The following is an 11,369-nucleotide window of genomic DNA, read 5'->3' as shown; positions in this document are numbered from 1 at the left end:
TAATTATATATTTTAATTATTTAGTTAAATATAATTATACCTATATAATATATATTATAAATTTATTAAATATTATATTATAATATATTTATAATATATATATGTATATTTATAAATGTATATTATATGTGCATATAATTATAATATATACATGTATGTAATATTAATAAGTTATATAATTATAATTATAATTATTATTTTAAATATAATAATATATAATAATAACTATATTTAATATGTAATATATAGTATATAGTATATTTATATAAAATATTTGTATAATTAATATTTGTATATATTATATAATTATAATTATATATTTATATTATAACATTTGTATATTTATATTTAATTATATATATAATATTTAATTTAATTAGTTACAAACTTATAATAATATTATTATTAGTTATATGTATTATATAATGTATATTAATTTATGTAATATAATTAATATTATCAATTATACTAATAATTATACATGTTTACTAATAGAAATTATTAATTAGTTAGACTAAATTTATTAATACATTTATACTAATATATTTAATTATTGAAAATTTCTTATATCCCATTTACAAAGAGCCAATAATTATCATTTACGATGTGGTTTATAATATATTTATTATATTCTATTCCGAAATAGTCGACGAACCAAATATTAACTATAGTAATGATACACATTCCAGGTACTTGAACCAAATAAATGTATTGGAATGAATGACCTCATTCCAAACCCAGGATATCCGATTCCGAATTCGAATCCGATTCCGATGTGCGAACCAAACGCCACCTTAACTAGAGAAAATATTAGACAAGTCAAGAAGATCATGATGCAGGGCTAATAAACACTTGGAATACCTCCAAATTACGGGCCTTTTTTTTTGATTGGGTTGCATTTCTTTTCCATTTATTGACTACATTCCTCGTGATATTTTTCATGTATGTAGAGACCAACAGAAAGAACTGCTAACTGAATTTGATTGGTGGATATTGTAAAATAACGACGGCTGTAAAAACCGACAGAGAGAGAGCTGCCTATGACAAGTTTTAGAAGAAAATTATAGCTTATTATATTACTCCTCCAACTCTGGAGGTTTGCATGCTTGATGTACAGAAGCAGTTAGGCACAATTGACTTCACTTTGCCTCCGGAGTTTTTAAGTAGCAACCCTATAACTGTTGAAACTTGTTTTGTTTAGGCAATAAAATATCCTCTATCAATACATATATTGGTTGCCAATCTTTTCCTTATTATCTCGTCTTAGTAAAACCCTGCTGTAACTTGGGATTTCATCCGCTAAGCAAACCGTTTTTTGATTGTCCTTACAGTCAGCTCTAAATATTCGCCAATATGGACACAAATCAAAGCAACAAGCATGATCCTGCATCTCTAAATTAATTGCCATTCCTGTCAGACTTCAGATCAACACAAACATCTGGGAATTCACTACCAGTTTTCTTACCATACTTGAGCATACCAGGAGGTTGATACCCCCGATAAATAGACTACTCATTACAACTGGGAAGAAAGGGCTCAAGTAATAAGGAGCTAATCTACCTCCTTTTCTTTAAGGAACAAACCTCAATCTTTTTGCGTGAGAAGCAAAAAGAAGTCAAAACAACTGAGATATTGCAGGCAGAAGGCATCAAATCCCTTTGTTGAAATGAAAGAATGGCTATTCAGACACCTTAACCATGTTGAGCCCAACGCAAAATTTTGATTTCAAAAGACAGCCCAATCTCTAGTCATGCCAAGTGCAAGTGAAAAAACGCTCAGATTTCTATATCTTCATCATTTGTTCTCATTTGGTCACAATGTCTTGGAGATGTCTACTGAGCTTGAAATCAGAGCATGTCAATCTTGCTATCAATTGAGTACTGAGAAATCTACATTTTCGATCTTCCCAAGGCTTTCCAAGTATCGAAGGTAGACTTGCTGTCATGAAGGAACCTGGTAGTATTGCTCTGGACATTTAGAAGCATGCCCTCCCTTTTGCATTAACTCCAGCATCACAACTTCAAGAAAGAGTCACGTGCATTTCAGCTCCTGTGCTAGCAAATATTTCATCCACCCTGTATACAAATGAATGAAATTAGTGCACTAAAGCAATGCCATAATGTCAAATTGTTCTATGAGTTCTTATATCTCAGTTATGGGAACTTTTGGCATTATCTCAGTTTTGATGGCTTAACATTCTAATCAAGCAATGGCCCCCACCTTACCGTCCCCATTAAGGTGAGTTTTGAAGACATTCATTGGGCATAATAATTTCTGCAATTTTTTGAATGGACTCCCACAAGCCTTTTATTAATCTGTGACTCTTGATTCTCAAGAGTAGGATATATTCTAGCTGCTATTAACTTTAAGAAAATAGACTCACGACCTCAGATTATCTACCTGCTTCTCTCTACGTTGACCTCAGCAATCAAAGTAGTTAAATAAATCTGCAAGAAAGGTGATCAATTTACATGTGTGAGAGAGAGATAAGTGAAAATGAATTCGACGGACAAGTAAATCATAATGTTCAATTTTTTCTTTTTCATAACTGATAAGTAGTGCAATAAGTAAACTTCATTCCTTCATCTATCTTATTTGATTAGTCAGCTTAACAAAGATTCTGCCTCAATGTACATTCCTTCAAGATTATCCTGATCAGAAAAGTCACATTTGCAAAGAGCCTGATTTCCTAATTTTTAGTAACTCAAGTTTGAAGGTCTTTAATTCCATCTTTAAAAGCATTACAATTTCAGGATTTCCACTCGGTAATCAGTTAAGTTTTAATAATATGCATCCATTTCTGCTATAATCTCAACACCATGGATTTGGGGAGCCAGATGACAAGAAATCAAACATTGTAACATCATATCTCTAGGCAGCTTCAAAGAAAAATGTCAAATGACCATATATTTGGCAGAACACATCATTATAAGCAGTCGTTGAGATATCAAATTACTCTCTTGCTAAGGTAATCGTAACCAATCTGCTTTGAAACAAGTGATCCCAGTGTAATGCAAACAAATTGAGTGCATATTGCACATAGGCAAACCACTACAAATACATTGTTTTGAGATGTGTATAGACACTTTGACATTAGAAAAGTAAATACTATTCATATACCTGTAAAACATTCTGGTCTTGTTGATGCCTAGGTTGAAAAGATTCAACTTCGCCTTTCCCAAGGCTTGGAAGAACTGGCTTGCTAGCTCCATGTGAATACAAGGAACATGTATGCAGATCATCAAATTCTCCTGGATAAAGTTCATCTGACCAACACAAGCTACTGAGATCTGGAATTCTTTCATCACCCAAGGAAAGCAGCTCCATGACAAGCAACCTCTGTGTATATATATACATATAATTCAAGAAGAATAAGCATAAGATCAGTAACAAAAATTAGAAGCATGAATTACAAACCAAGAAAAGCTTGTTGAAAGCCAGCCACCTCCATACTTCACCTTCAAGTTTAGCTCTGTTACAAATATCTGAACAAGGTCCTGTGCTACTTTTTCTGAAGAAGAAAAATAAAAGCTAATTATCATAAAGACATCAATTAATAGAGTGAGACCATGATAAGTTGGTAAAAATTTTGCAAGAATGACAAATAGGCAAGCTCTGAACAGCATCACACCTTCACATCTTTGCAAAAGCAGGTAAAAAAGAGACAAGACTAAAAATCAGAAACATATGTTATACAACTCACAAATCTACATTTTAACTGTTTTGACAACATCAGAAAGAAACTTGTTGAAAAAAAGAAAAGAAAAAAAATTTGACATCCACAAAAGAAAATTTATATGTCCCATGCCTTTAGCCCAGGAACACTTGCAATCATGTTAGCAGTTGTTGTTCATCGTACATATAAATAACCAGATAAGTTTCAATAATTTTTCTCAAATGCTGTATTTCATAGATTTTTTTGCACCACAATGAAGAGAAGAATAGATCTATTGCTCTGATGGACAATCAAGAATCAATATACTAGAAAGAAGCAATTCTTCATTGGCATATGCAGTAGACATACCAAAAAGAGAGATTGGCCAAAATGTGAAGACTGGGGCTCCCCCACCATCACCAGTATCATTCTCATTTTCAGAAGAGAGAGAAAACTGAGCCAAGGGGCTATTGGTTGTTCCTTTCAGATAGCACCTCATAGATCTAGATGTGTTCACCATCTGAGTTACAACGCCTACCTGTTATGATAGAGCTTGCCAATTTACTTCCACATAAACCACTAAAGCACCCAAAAAAGCACATAATAAAGTTGGTACAGAGAGAGAAGTAAAAGAGAGTTGTTGCCCTTGTTCTCAAGCATCCACACATTAAAGAGATCAGTATTACTGCAAAACTGTGCATTCATTTATTTAATGCTTTTCAAACATCTGGCAGTGATTAATAAACATTACAATGTACAAAAATGAAGATAGGTTAGTAATTGCACAAAGACGAGAATAAGATGAAGAAGACAAGTCAAAAACATTTTAAAATAGAAAATCTTCTATCCCTGAGACCTAATAAACTGAAAATTTCAAGACTGATAAAGTAGATTAATCTTCATAAGTGGGGTGTTGATCTTGAAACATGGAGAAGTCACAGTAAGTCACTTGAAATTCTGGAAAGCTGTATGCAATCTATCTTGTTCCCAAGAAAGCAAATCATGCAAATCCTCCCACATAATTATAATTGCTGAAGTTGTGCAAGGCCCATAGTACTAAAGGAGTTCATTTGCAGACATAGGGCAGTGCATTTTGCTAATTGACTAAGCAGAAACTATAAAAGCAGATGAAGTCAATAAAAGAAAAAAAAACATTTTGCATAAAACCAATCAGTATTAAGTATGCGTACCATATCTTTGTATGATGCCAAGAGTTTATTATGCTGAATCTCCTACAAAGAAAGGGCAGGGCAGCAGGCAGGGAAAAAGAAACTGATAAGCATTTACTAAGCATTCTAGTATTACAAAGATTTATATTCGCATTAATATGGAAGATAGTATATTTTTACTAAGCCCATTTCACATTAGATTAGCTTCCAATATTGGAGACTGAAGGACAAGTTCTCATGGATACCAAAAGCTATTCACATTTATGTACCTTTCAACATGAAAACCGGAAAAGAAAAGTATAAGAACAAATAACCATGTAAATTTTGTGAATAAACCAAATATCAATTCAAAAAAAATAGAAAAGTAGGTTCTCTTCTCTATTTCCTCCAATAATTCTTTGCAAGGTATGATACTGATGTACCATAACAAACCCAACAGCCAAACACAACAGTTTTAAGGAATTGTATGTTTTTCTGGCATTGACCTGCCAAATCCTATCAAAGCCTGGCATGAAAAGAACCTAATGAACAATCAATGAATATGTGGAAATGCAAATATACTCAAGCTCACAAAACGCTTGATCCAATAGTGCTTGATATTTACACATTTATCAACAACATCACACATAGCTACAGTTGAGGTCACCACATACAAGTTTAGAGAGAGTGATAAATTAACAAAGCAATCCTGGTAAGTGCAAAAATTTCTTACCATCAACTCTGTTCCTTCAAACCCATATACAAAGCATAAAATGTCAAATTTTGAATGAAGCCTTCTGTGCGTTTTGGTTCCACATGAGAATTGAAATTAGACTGAATTACTCAAGTCACATTACTAACAGTACATCAAATTCAATGCAAATCCAATTCCCATAAACAAACCAAACATAGCCTTAATTGATAACTGTACACCAGATCACACATAATTTCCTATAACAGCACTCTACAGATACTACTATAACCATTGCCTAGACCATTTCATCTAAACAAGCACAAATTTGCGAAAACCAAACCTAATTTCTCGTAAGTTAGTTCTTCACAAAAGCACCCAAAGGCTCTATCTCAATCACTATTTTCAATAAAAGCTGTTTAAAAGAAAAGAAACCAAGTTTTTAGCAAACACACTAACTTGTTGCTTAAACAACTTCGAAGAGGCTTTTTTCCGAATACTTAGCATGCCACTCAAAATTCCCAAATCCATCGCATCCATATACCTGTAAAACCAAAAAAACAATCCCCATTTTAGATAAAACACTAGGTTTAATAAAAGATTTTCTGTATATTGTTAAGAACATTAATAAATGCTGGCTTTTTACCGTACTTCTGGGAGAGATAGGAGTTGACAAGAGTAGTGGCTTGAGAGCGAGTAGCGGACGAGCAAGACTGCCAATCTTGCCATAAAGAAGCCAACTTCGACCATTGGTTTCTAAGGTTTCGCTGCGCTGCTGGCCTCCATAGCCTAATATTTACTACTGCAGAAAAAGGAGACGAAGAAGAAGATTTTGGGGTTTGAAATTGAATGCTGAGTTCTTCTTTTGTGGTTTGTTCATTTGAAGCAGAAGAAAGAGGAGGGGTCTGGGATTCCATTGGCGTACAAATAGTATTTTGGCTCTGTAAACTAAGAAAAAAGGGAGAGAAAAATACTCTTCTTCATCTCATTCTTGGACTACACAATATACAAATATATATACACAAGTGGATACTATAATCATATGATACTATAATCATACTATTACCTAATTAATATATGATACTATAATCACATGATACTATAATTATATGATACTATAATCAATCAAATCTAATCTTTCCTAATATTTACAATATCAAATCTTTCCATAATATCAGATTACATATCTTCAACACTCCCCCTCAAGATGGAGCATAGATGTTAATCATGCCCATCTTGCCACAAATGTAATCAATTCTCGGACCATTTAGAGGCTTAGTGAAGATATCAGCTAACTGTTCTCCAGTTCTCACATGACTGGTGCAAATGGCACTTGGGGTGAATTAGATTTTCCGGTGAATTGTATAAAAGGAAAAAAGACATTCATACAAAATTAAGTTTCCTTTTCTCCAATCATCATTCTTTAGATAAACACTTTATCGAACACTTGGAGGACGATAATAAAGAGGAGACTTCGCCACTCATCGGTAGTCAAGTTCAGCATAGTTGCTCCAATCACAGCCCATTTAATCAAATCTAAACATATTCAAGCATAAAACGGCATGTTCATCGGAAAATCAAAACTGGAATTAGGCATTAAACTAGGACTCCAATAAAACATTTAAATAGCCTTGCCAAATGCAGATAATTTTGTTGCGAAATTAAAACTGAGAATATCAAGAAATAAATTACAGGGCAATTCAGGTGAAGAACTAGCTGTTGGTGATGGTGGTGGCGGCGGTGGAAAGTTCCGGCGACGACGGAGCCTCCTCCTCGACCCTTTTCTTTCTCTGTTTTTGAACACCCTCCAATGTTTTAATCTACAACTAAATACCACTCTCCCCTCATAGCTCCACCCTCTGCAACTCGTCTCTCAGCTTCTGTAAGTGCACCATTGACCGACGGCCTCCTCGATCAGAACTCAGTAAGCCATCATGCATTCATGCAAATTTCACAGTAGAATTCCTATCAAGGCACAATTTTTTTCTTTTTTTAAGAGTCAAGAATGCCTAAATTCGAGGCAGCTTCCCCACGCACAACCAAATCACTTTCAGTACAGAAATTAATCATAATCGCGACAGTGATTTCTGTCACCAACTAAATATACGCTTATAAATTCTTGTTAAATGCATCAAGAAAGAATGTGGGGCTGTATTAAAAGCAGATGGACGAAGCAGGCCAGAGGGATGTTGAGAATCTGGGTATTTTTGGGGATTATCTGATACAACTACTGAAAAAATAATAAGAGAAACAAAGGACTGACTTTATTTCTTTATAAATTTGATACTAAAATCATAACATTAAATTGATCTATTTATAGAATTCAAAACAACTCCACTAATTATTCGACTAACTCCACTAGCTCCACTAACTGCACTAGCTAATCTACTAACTCCATTAGCTACTTCATTAACTTTACTAGGTAGAACAAAACAAACAAACATGGTTAATTAAAAACAAGTAAATATTTCTAACAATCTCTCCCTTAAACTGAAAGTTTTCCAAATATTCAGTTTAATAGGATTTATCAACTACATAAACTCAAACAATTTCCTTAGTTTTCTGAAACGTGGATAACTTCAATGGTTTGGTCATTAATCTTCACTTTTGCAGTAGAAAAAATCAATTATTCCATTCCTTATAAGTTCCCTTAAAAAGTGAGATCTCATATTTATGTGCTGGGTTCTTCCATATTAAACAAAATTTTTAGAGAGTTTGATAGCAGAACTATTATGACAGTATATTGTAATGGCTCCTTCTTACTGAAAATGCAACTCTTCAAAAATATTTCTTAATCAAATTGCTTAACAGGCACAAGCCGTTGCAGCTATGAACTTTGTTTCAGTTGTTGATAAAGTAACAATTGGTTGCTTTTTTAAACACCATGAAATAACTGTTGAACCCATCATGAATATATAGTCAAACGTGATCTTTCTATCATGAAGATCGCCTGCATAGTTGCTATCAGTAAAACCAAATAAATCTGATTTTTCACTATTCTTGTAGAATAACCCATCTGCAATGGTTCCCAACAAGTATTGAAGAATTTTCTTGACAACTAAAAGATGTGTCTCTCTTGGGTTTTTGACAAGATTTGTGAGGCCAAAAATTCTGCCTATCATTAGCATAGGAATTATCTATATATACATGTGAGTACAGAACCCTACCAGCAATTACGCTAGGTCTCCTATTAATTAGGAGAAGAATATGCTAACTACTATATATACAAGAGATATATACAAAGTTGATACATATCTTGACAGATATATATCTTGACACCCCCCCTCAAGTTGGAGCATGGAGATCACAAATGCCCAACTTGCGAAGGAAAGATCCAAATGGCAACGTCCCAACGGCCTTAGTGAAAATATCAGCTAATTGCGCATGAGTAGACACATAAGCTGGGCGAATGGTGCCATCCTGTATGGCATCACGGATAAAATGACAGTCAACCTCGATATGCTTGGTACGCTCATGAAAGACAGGATTAGCAGCAATATGTAGAGCAGCCTGACTATCACAATATAAGAGCATCGGTTGAGAATGAAAAATCCCAAGATCAGATAATAAAGCTTTTAACCATTTTAACTCGGAAGTAGTTGTAGCCATGGAGCGATATTCTGCCTCAGCGGAAGAACGAGATACAATAGGTTGTTTCTTTGTTTTCCAGGATACTGATGAATTTCCAAGAAACACCAGCCACCCAGTTAATGACCAGCGAGTCAAAGGACAACTAGCCCAGTCAGAATCACACCAAGCAGAGAGTTGCAAGTCACAGTCAGCCCGTAGCAAAATACCTTGGCCGGGATGACTTTTTAAATACCGAACAACACGCAAAGCAGCTTCCCAATGTGCCACACGAGGTGCTTGCATAAACTGAGCTAAAATATGAACACAATAAGATAGCTCAGGACGAGTCACCGATAAATAAATAAGACGTCCAACCAAACGCCGGTAACGCTCGGGAGTGTCAAAATGAGCACCGTCAGCCAAAGCTAAACGATGATGCTGCTCAAGAGGAAAGGCAGCTGATTTGCTACCTAGAAGACCAGCCTCAGAAATAATGTCTAACGCATATTTGCGTTGACACAAGAAAATTCCTTCAGGACTGCGAGCGACCTCAATACCAAGAAAGTACTTGAGGGCACCTAAATCTTTCATATGAAAACAAGTGCTCAAGTAATTCTTGAATTGATGAATAGTCGAGCTATCATTTCCTGAAATAATAAGATCATCAACGTAAACCAAAACATGAACCTCAGCGGCATGACGACGCAGGGTAAACAATGAGTAGTCTGCATAAGATTGAATAAAGCCATATTGCTTTAAAGCAGTACTAAATTTGGCAAACCAACACCGGGGAGCCTGTTTCAACCCGTATAAAGATTTCTTCAGACGACAAATAAGGTTAGGCTGGGGAGGAGAAAACCCTAGTGGAGGTCGCATGTACACCTCTTCCTTCAAATCACCATGAAGAAAAGCATTGGGAACATCCATTTGATGAAGTTCCCAATTGCGTGCAGCCGCTACTGCGAGAAAAGTGCGAACGGTGACCAGTTTCACAACAGGAGCAAACGTTTCATTATAATCAATGCCCTCAACTTGGCGATTGCCAAGAATGACCAATCTGGCCTTGTATCGTTCGATAGTACCATTAGAATGGTACTTGATGCGATAAACCCATTTACAACCAATGGACTTCCTGCCAGGAGGTAAATGCGTCAACTCCCAAGTGCCATTAGTCTCCAAGGCCTGTAGCTCATGTTGCATAGCCGCATGCCAACAGTCATGTACAACAGCCTCAGTATATGTAGAAGGTTCAAGTGCAGCAGTAAGAGTAGCAAGAAAGTCCCTGTGTCGCAAAGAAAATCGATCATAGTTCATAAAATGTGCTATAGGATAGGTCGTACCTGAGGACGGCGATTGGGTCAATGAACAAGCGGGGGAAGGGCTTGACGTTGTGATTGTGTTTGTCACAAAATCTCGAAGAAGTACTGACTGTAGACACCAAATTTTGAATAATTTGTATGTGGCATCTACTTCATGATTTTTATTTTAGATCGCTTGCATTTAGTTCATTGTTGTGTGTTTTGCATTTTTAGTTGTTATTTTATTTTAGTTTTATTCATTTTGCCCTTTTAGTTTGTCTATTCATTTTTATTTTGTCATTTCAGGATTTTAATCACTTTTAAGTTTTAGATTTTAGTTTTTAGTTTTTTTTAGTTTTTAAGTTTATAGAGTTTTTAGAAAGAAAAGAAAAAATCATTTTAGTCATTTTGTTTTTATTCAATGCTTTCTTGAAAGAGAAATGAAAATGAAAAATCATAAAAAATGAGAAAAGAGGAAAAAGGAAAAAGAAAAAATAGGCTTTAGTTGGATTGGAAAAATGAAAAAAAAAGGAAAAAGGAAAAAAGAAAAAAAATTTAAAACCGCGGCATGCAGGCCGCGTTTCTACTCAGCTTGCAAAGAAGGGCTGGGCAGCCCCTTTAGCTGCAAATTTTGGAGAGTGTTGTTGAGGGTTTAGGGTTGATGACGTCCCATATAAATAGCAAAAAGAAAGGCAGCCGCAAGGGGGGGGGCTTCATTGGAGAGCTAACGGAACAAAAAAAAACAAGAGCAGAAGAGAGAACGGAAAAAAAAAACAAAAGAAGGCAGTTACGGAGGAGGGCCTGGGGTTTTTTGGACAACGGAGGATAGGAGAGAGGAGAGAAAGGAGAGAAATCTGGGCTGAGGTCTGAGAGTGAAAGAGAGTGGAGAGTGAAGCTGGGGTAGATTGAAAAGGGGAGGAGAGGCTACGGCTGAAAGAGAAGGGAAGCCGCAACCAAACCAGAGAGAAAGGAGGATTGCTGGGGGGCTGCGGATTGCTGAAGGAAAG

General features: G+C 35.3%; 1 protein-coding gene across 4 annotated transcripts; it reads right to left on the bottom strand.

Moving 5' to 3' along the window:
- Positions 1–1,369: 1,369 nt before the first annotated feature.
- Positions 1,370–7,679, bottom strand: LOC113767433. Of its 4 annotated transcripts, XM_027311533.1 has the most exons (9): positions 7,187–7,679; positions 6,146–6,442; positions 5,954–6,038; positions 4,846–4,887; positions 4,025–4,193; positions 3,459–3,511; positions 3,121–3,339; positions 2,401–2,447; positions 1,370–2,075 (listed from the first exon to the last, which is right to left on the bottom strand). In XM_027311533.1, the coding sequence occupies exons 2-9, from the start codon at positions 6,409–6,411 to the stop codon at positions 2,021–2,023; spliced, it is 936 nt and encodes a 311-aa protein (XP_027167334.1). In that variant the 5' UTR covers positions 6,412–6,442; positions 7,187–7,679; the 3' UTR covers positions 1,370–2,020. The 4 variants fall into 4 exon arrangements, with proteins under 4 accessions (XP_027167334.1, XP_027167336.1, XP_027167335.1 ...); XM_027311535.1 differs by lacking the exon at positions 4,846–4,887; XM_027311534.1 differs by lacking the exon at positions 7,187–7,679 and having other exon boundaries at positions 6,146–6,460.
- Positions 7,680–11,369: the final 3,690 nt, after the last annotated feature.

The sequence above is a fragment of the Coffea eugenioides genome, chromosome 4 (genome assembly GCF_003713205.1).
Source record: "Coffea eugenioides isolate CCC68of chromosome 4, Ceug_1.0, whole genome shotgun sequence".
Taxonomy (NCBI): Eukaryota; Viridiplantae; Streptophyta; class Magnoliopsida; order Gentianales; family Rubiaceae; genus Coffea; species Coffea eugenioides.
The sequence above is the reverse complement of the archived record's forward strand: the minus strand, read 5'-3'. Positions and strand labels throughout refer to the sequence as shown.

What these genes read in the sequence shown, in the direction of transcription:
- LOC113767433 (XM_027311533.1), bottom strand. Translation starts at nt 6,411, where the DNA reads ATGGAATCCCAGACCCCTCCTCTTTCTTCTGCTTCAAATGAACAAACC. An exon ending in TGGCATCATACAAAGATATG is followed by an intron (nt 4,194 to 4,845) that starts GTACGCATACTT and finishes CTATCATAACAG; the next exon opens with GTAGGCGTTGTAACTCAGAT. An exon ending in AAGACCAGAATGTTTTACAG is followed by an intron (nt 2,448 to 3,120) that starts GTATATGAATAG and finishes CCTTTCTTGCAG; the next exon opens with ATTTATTTAACTACTTTGAT.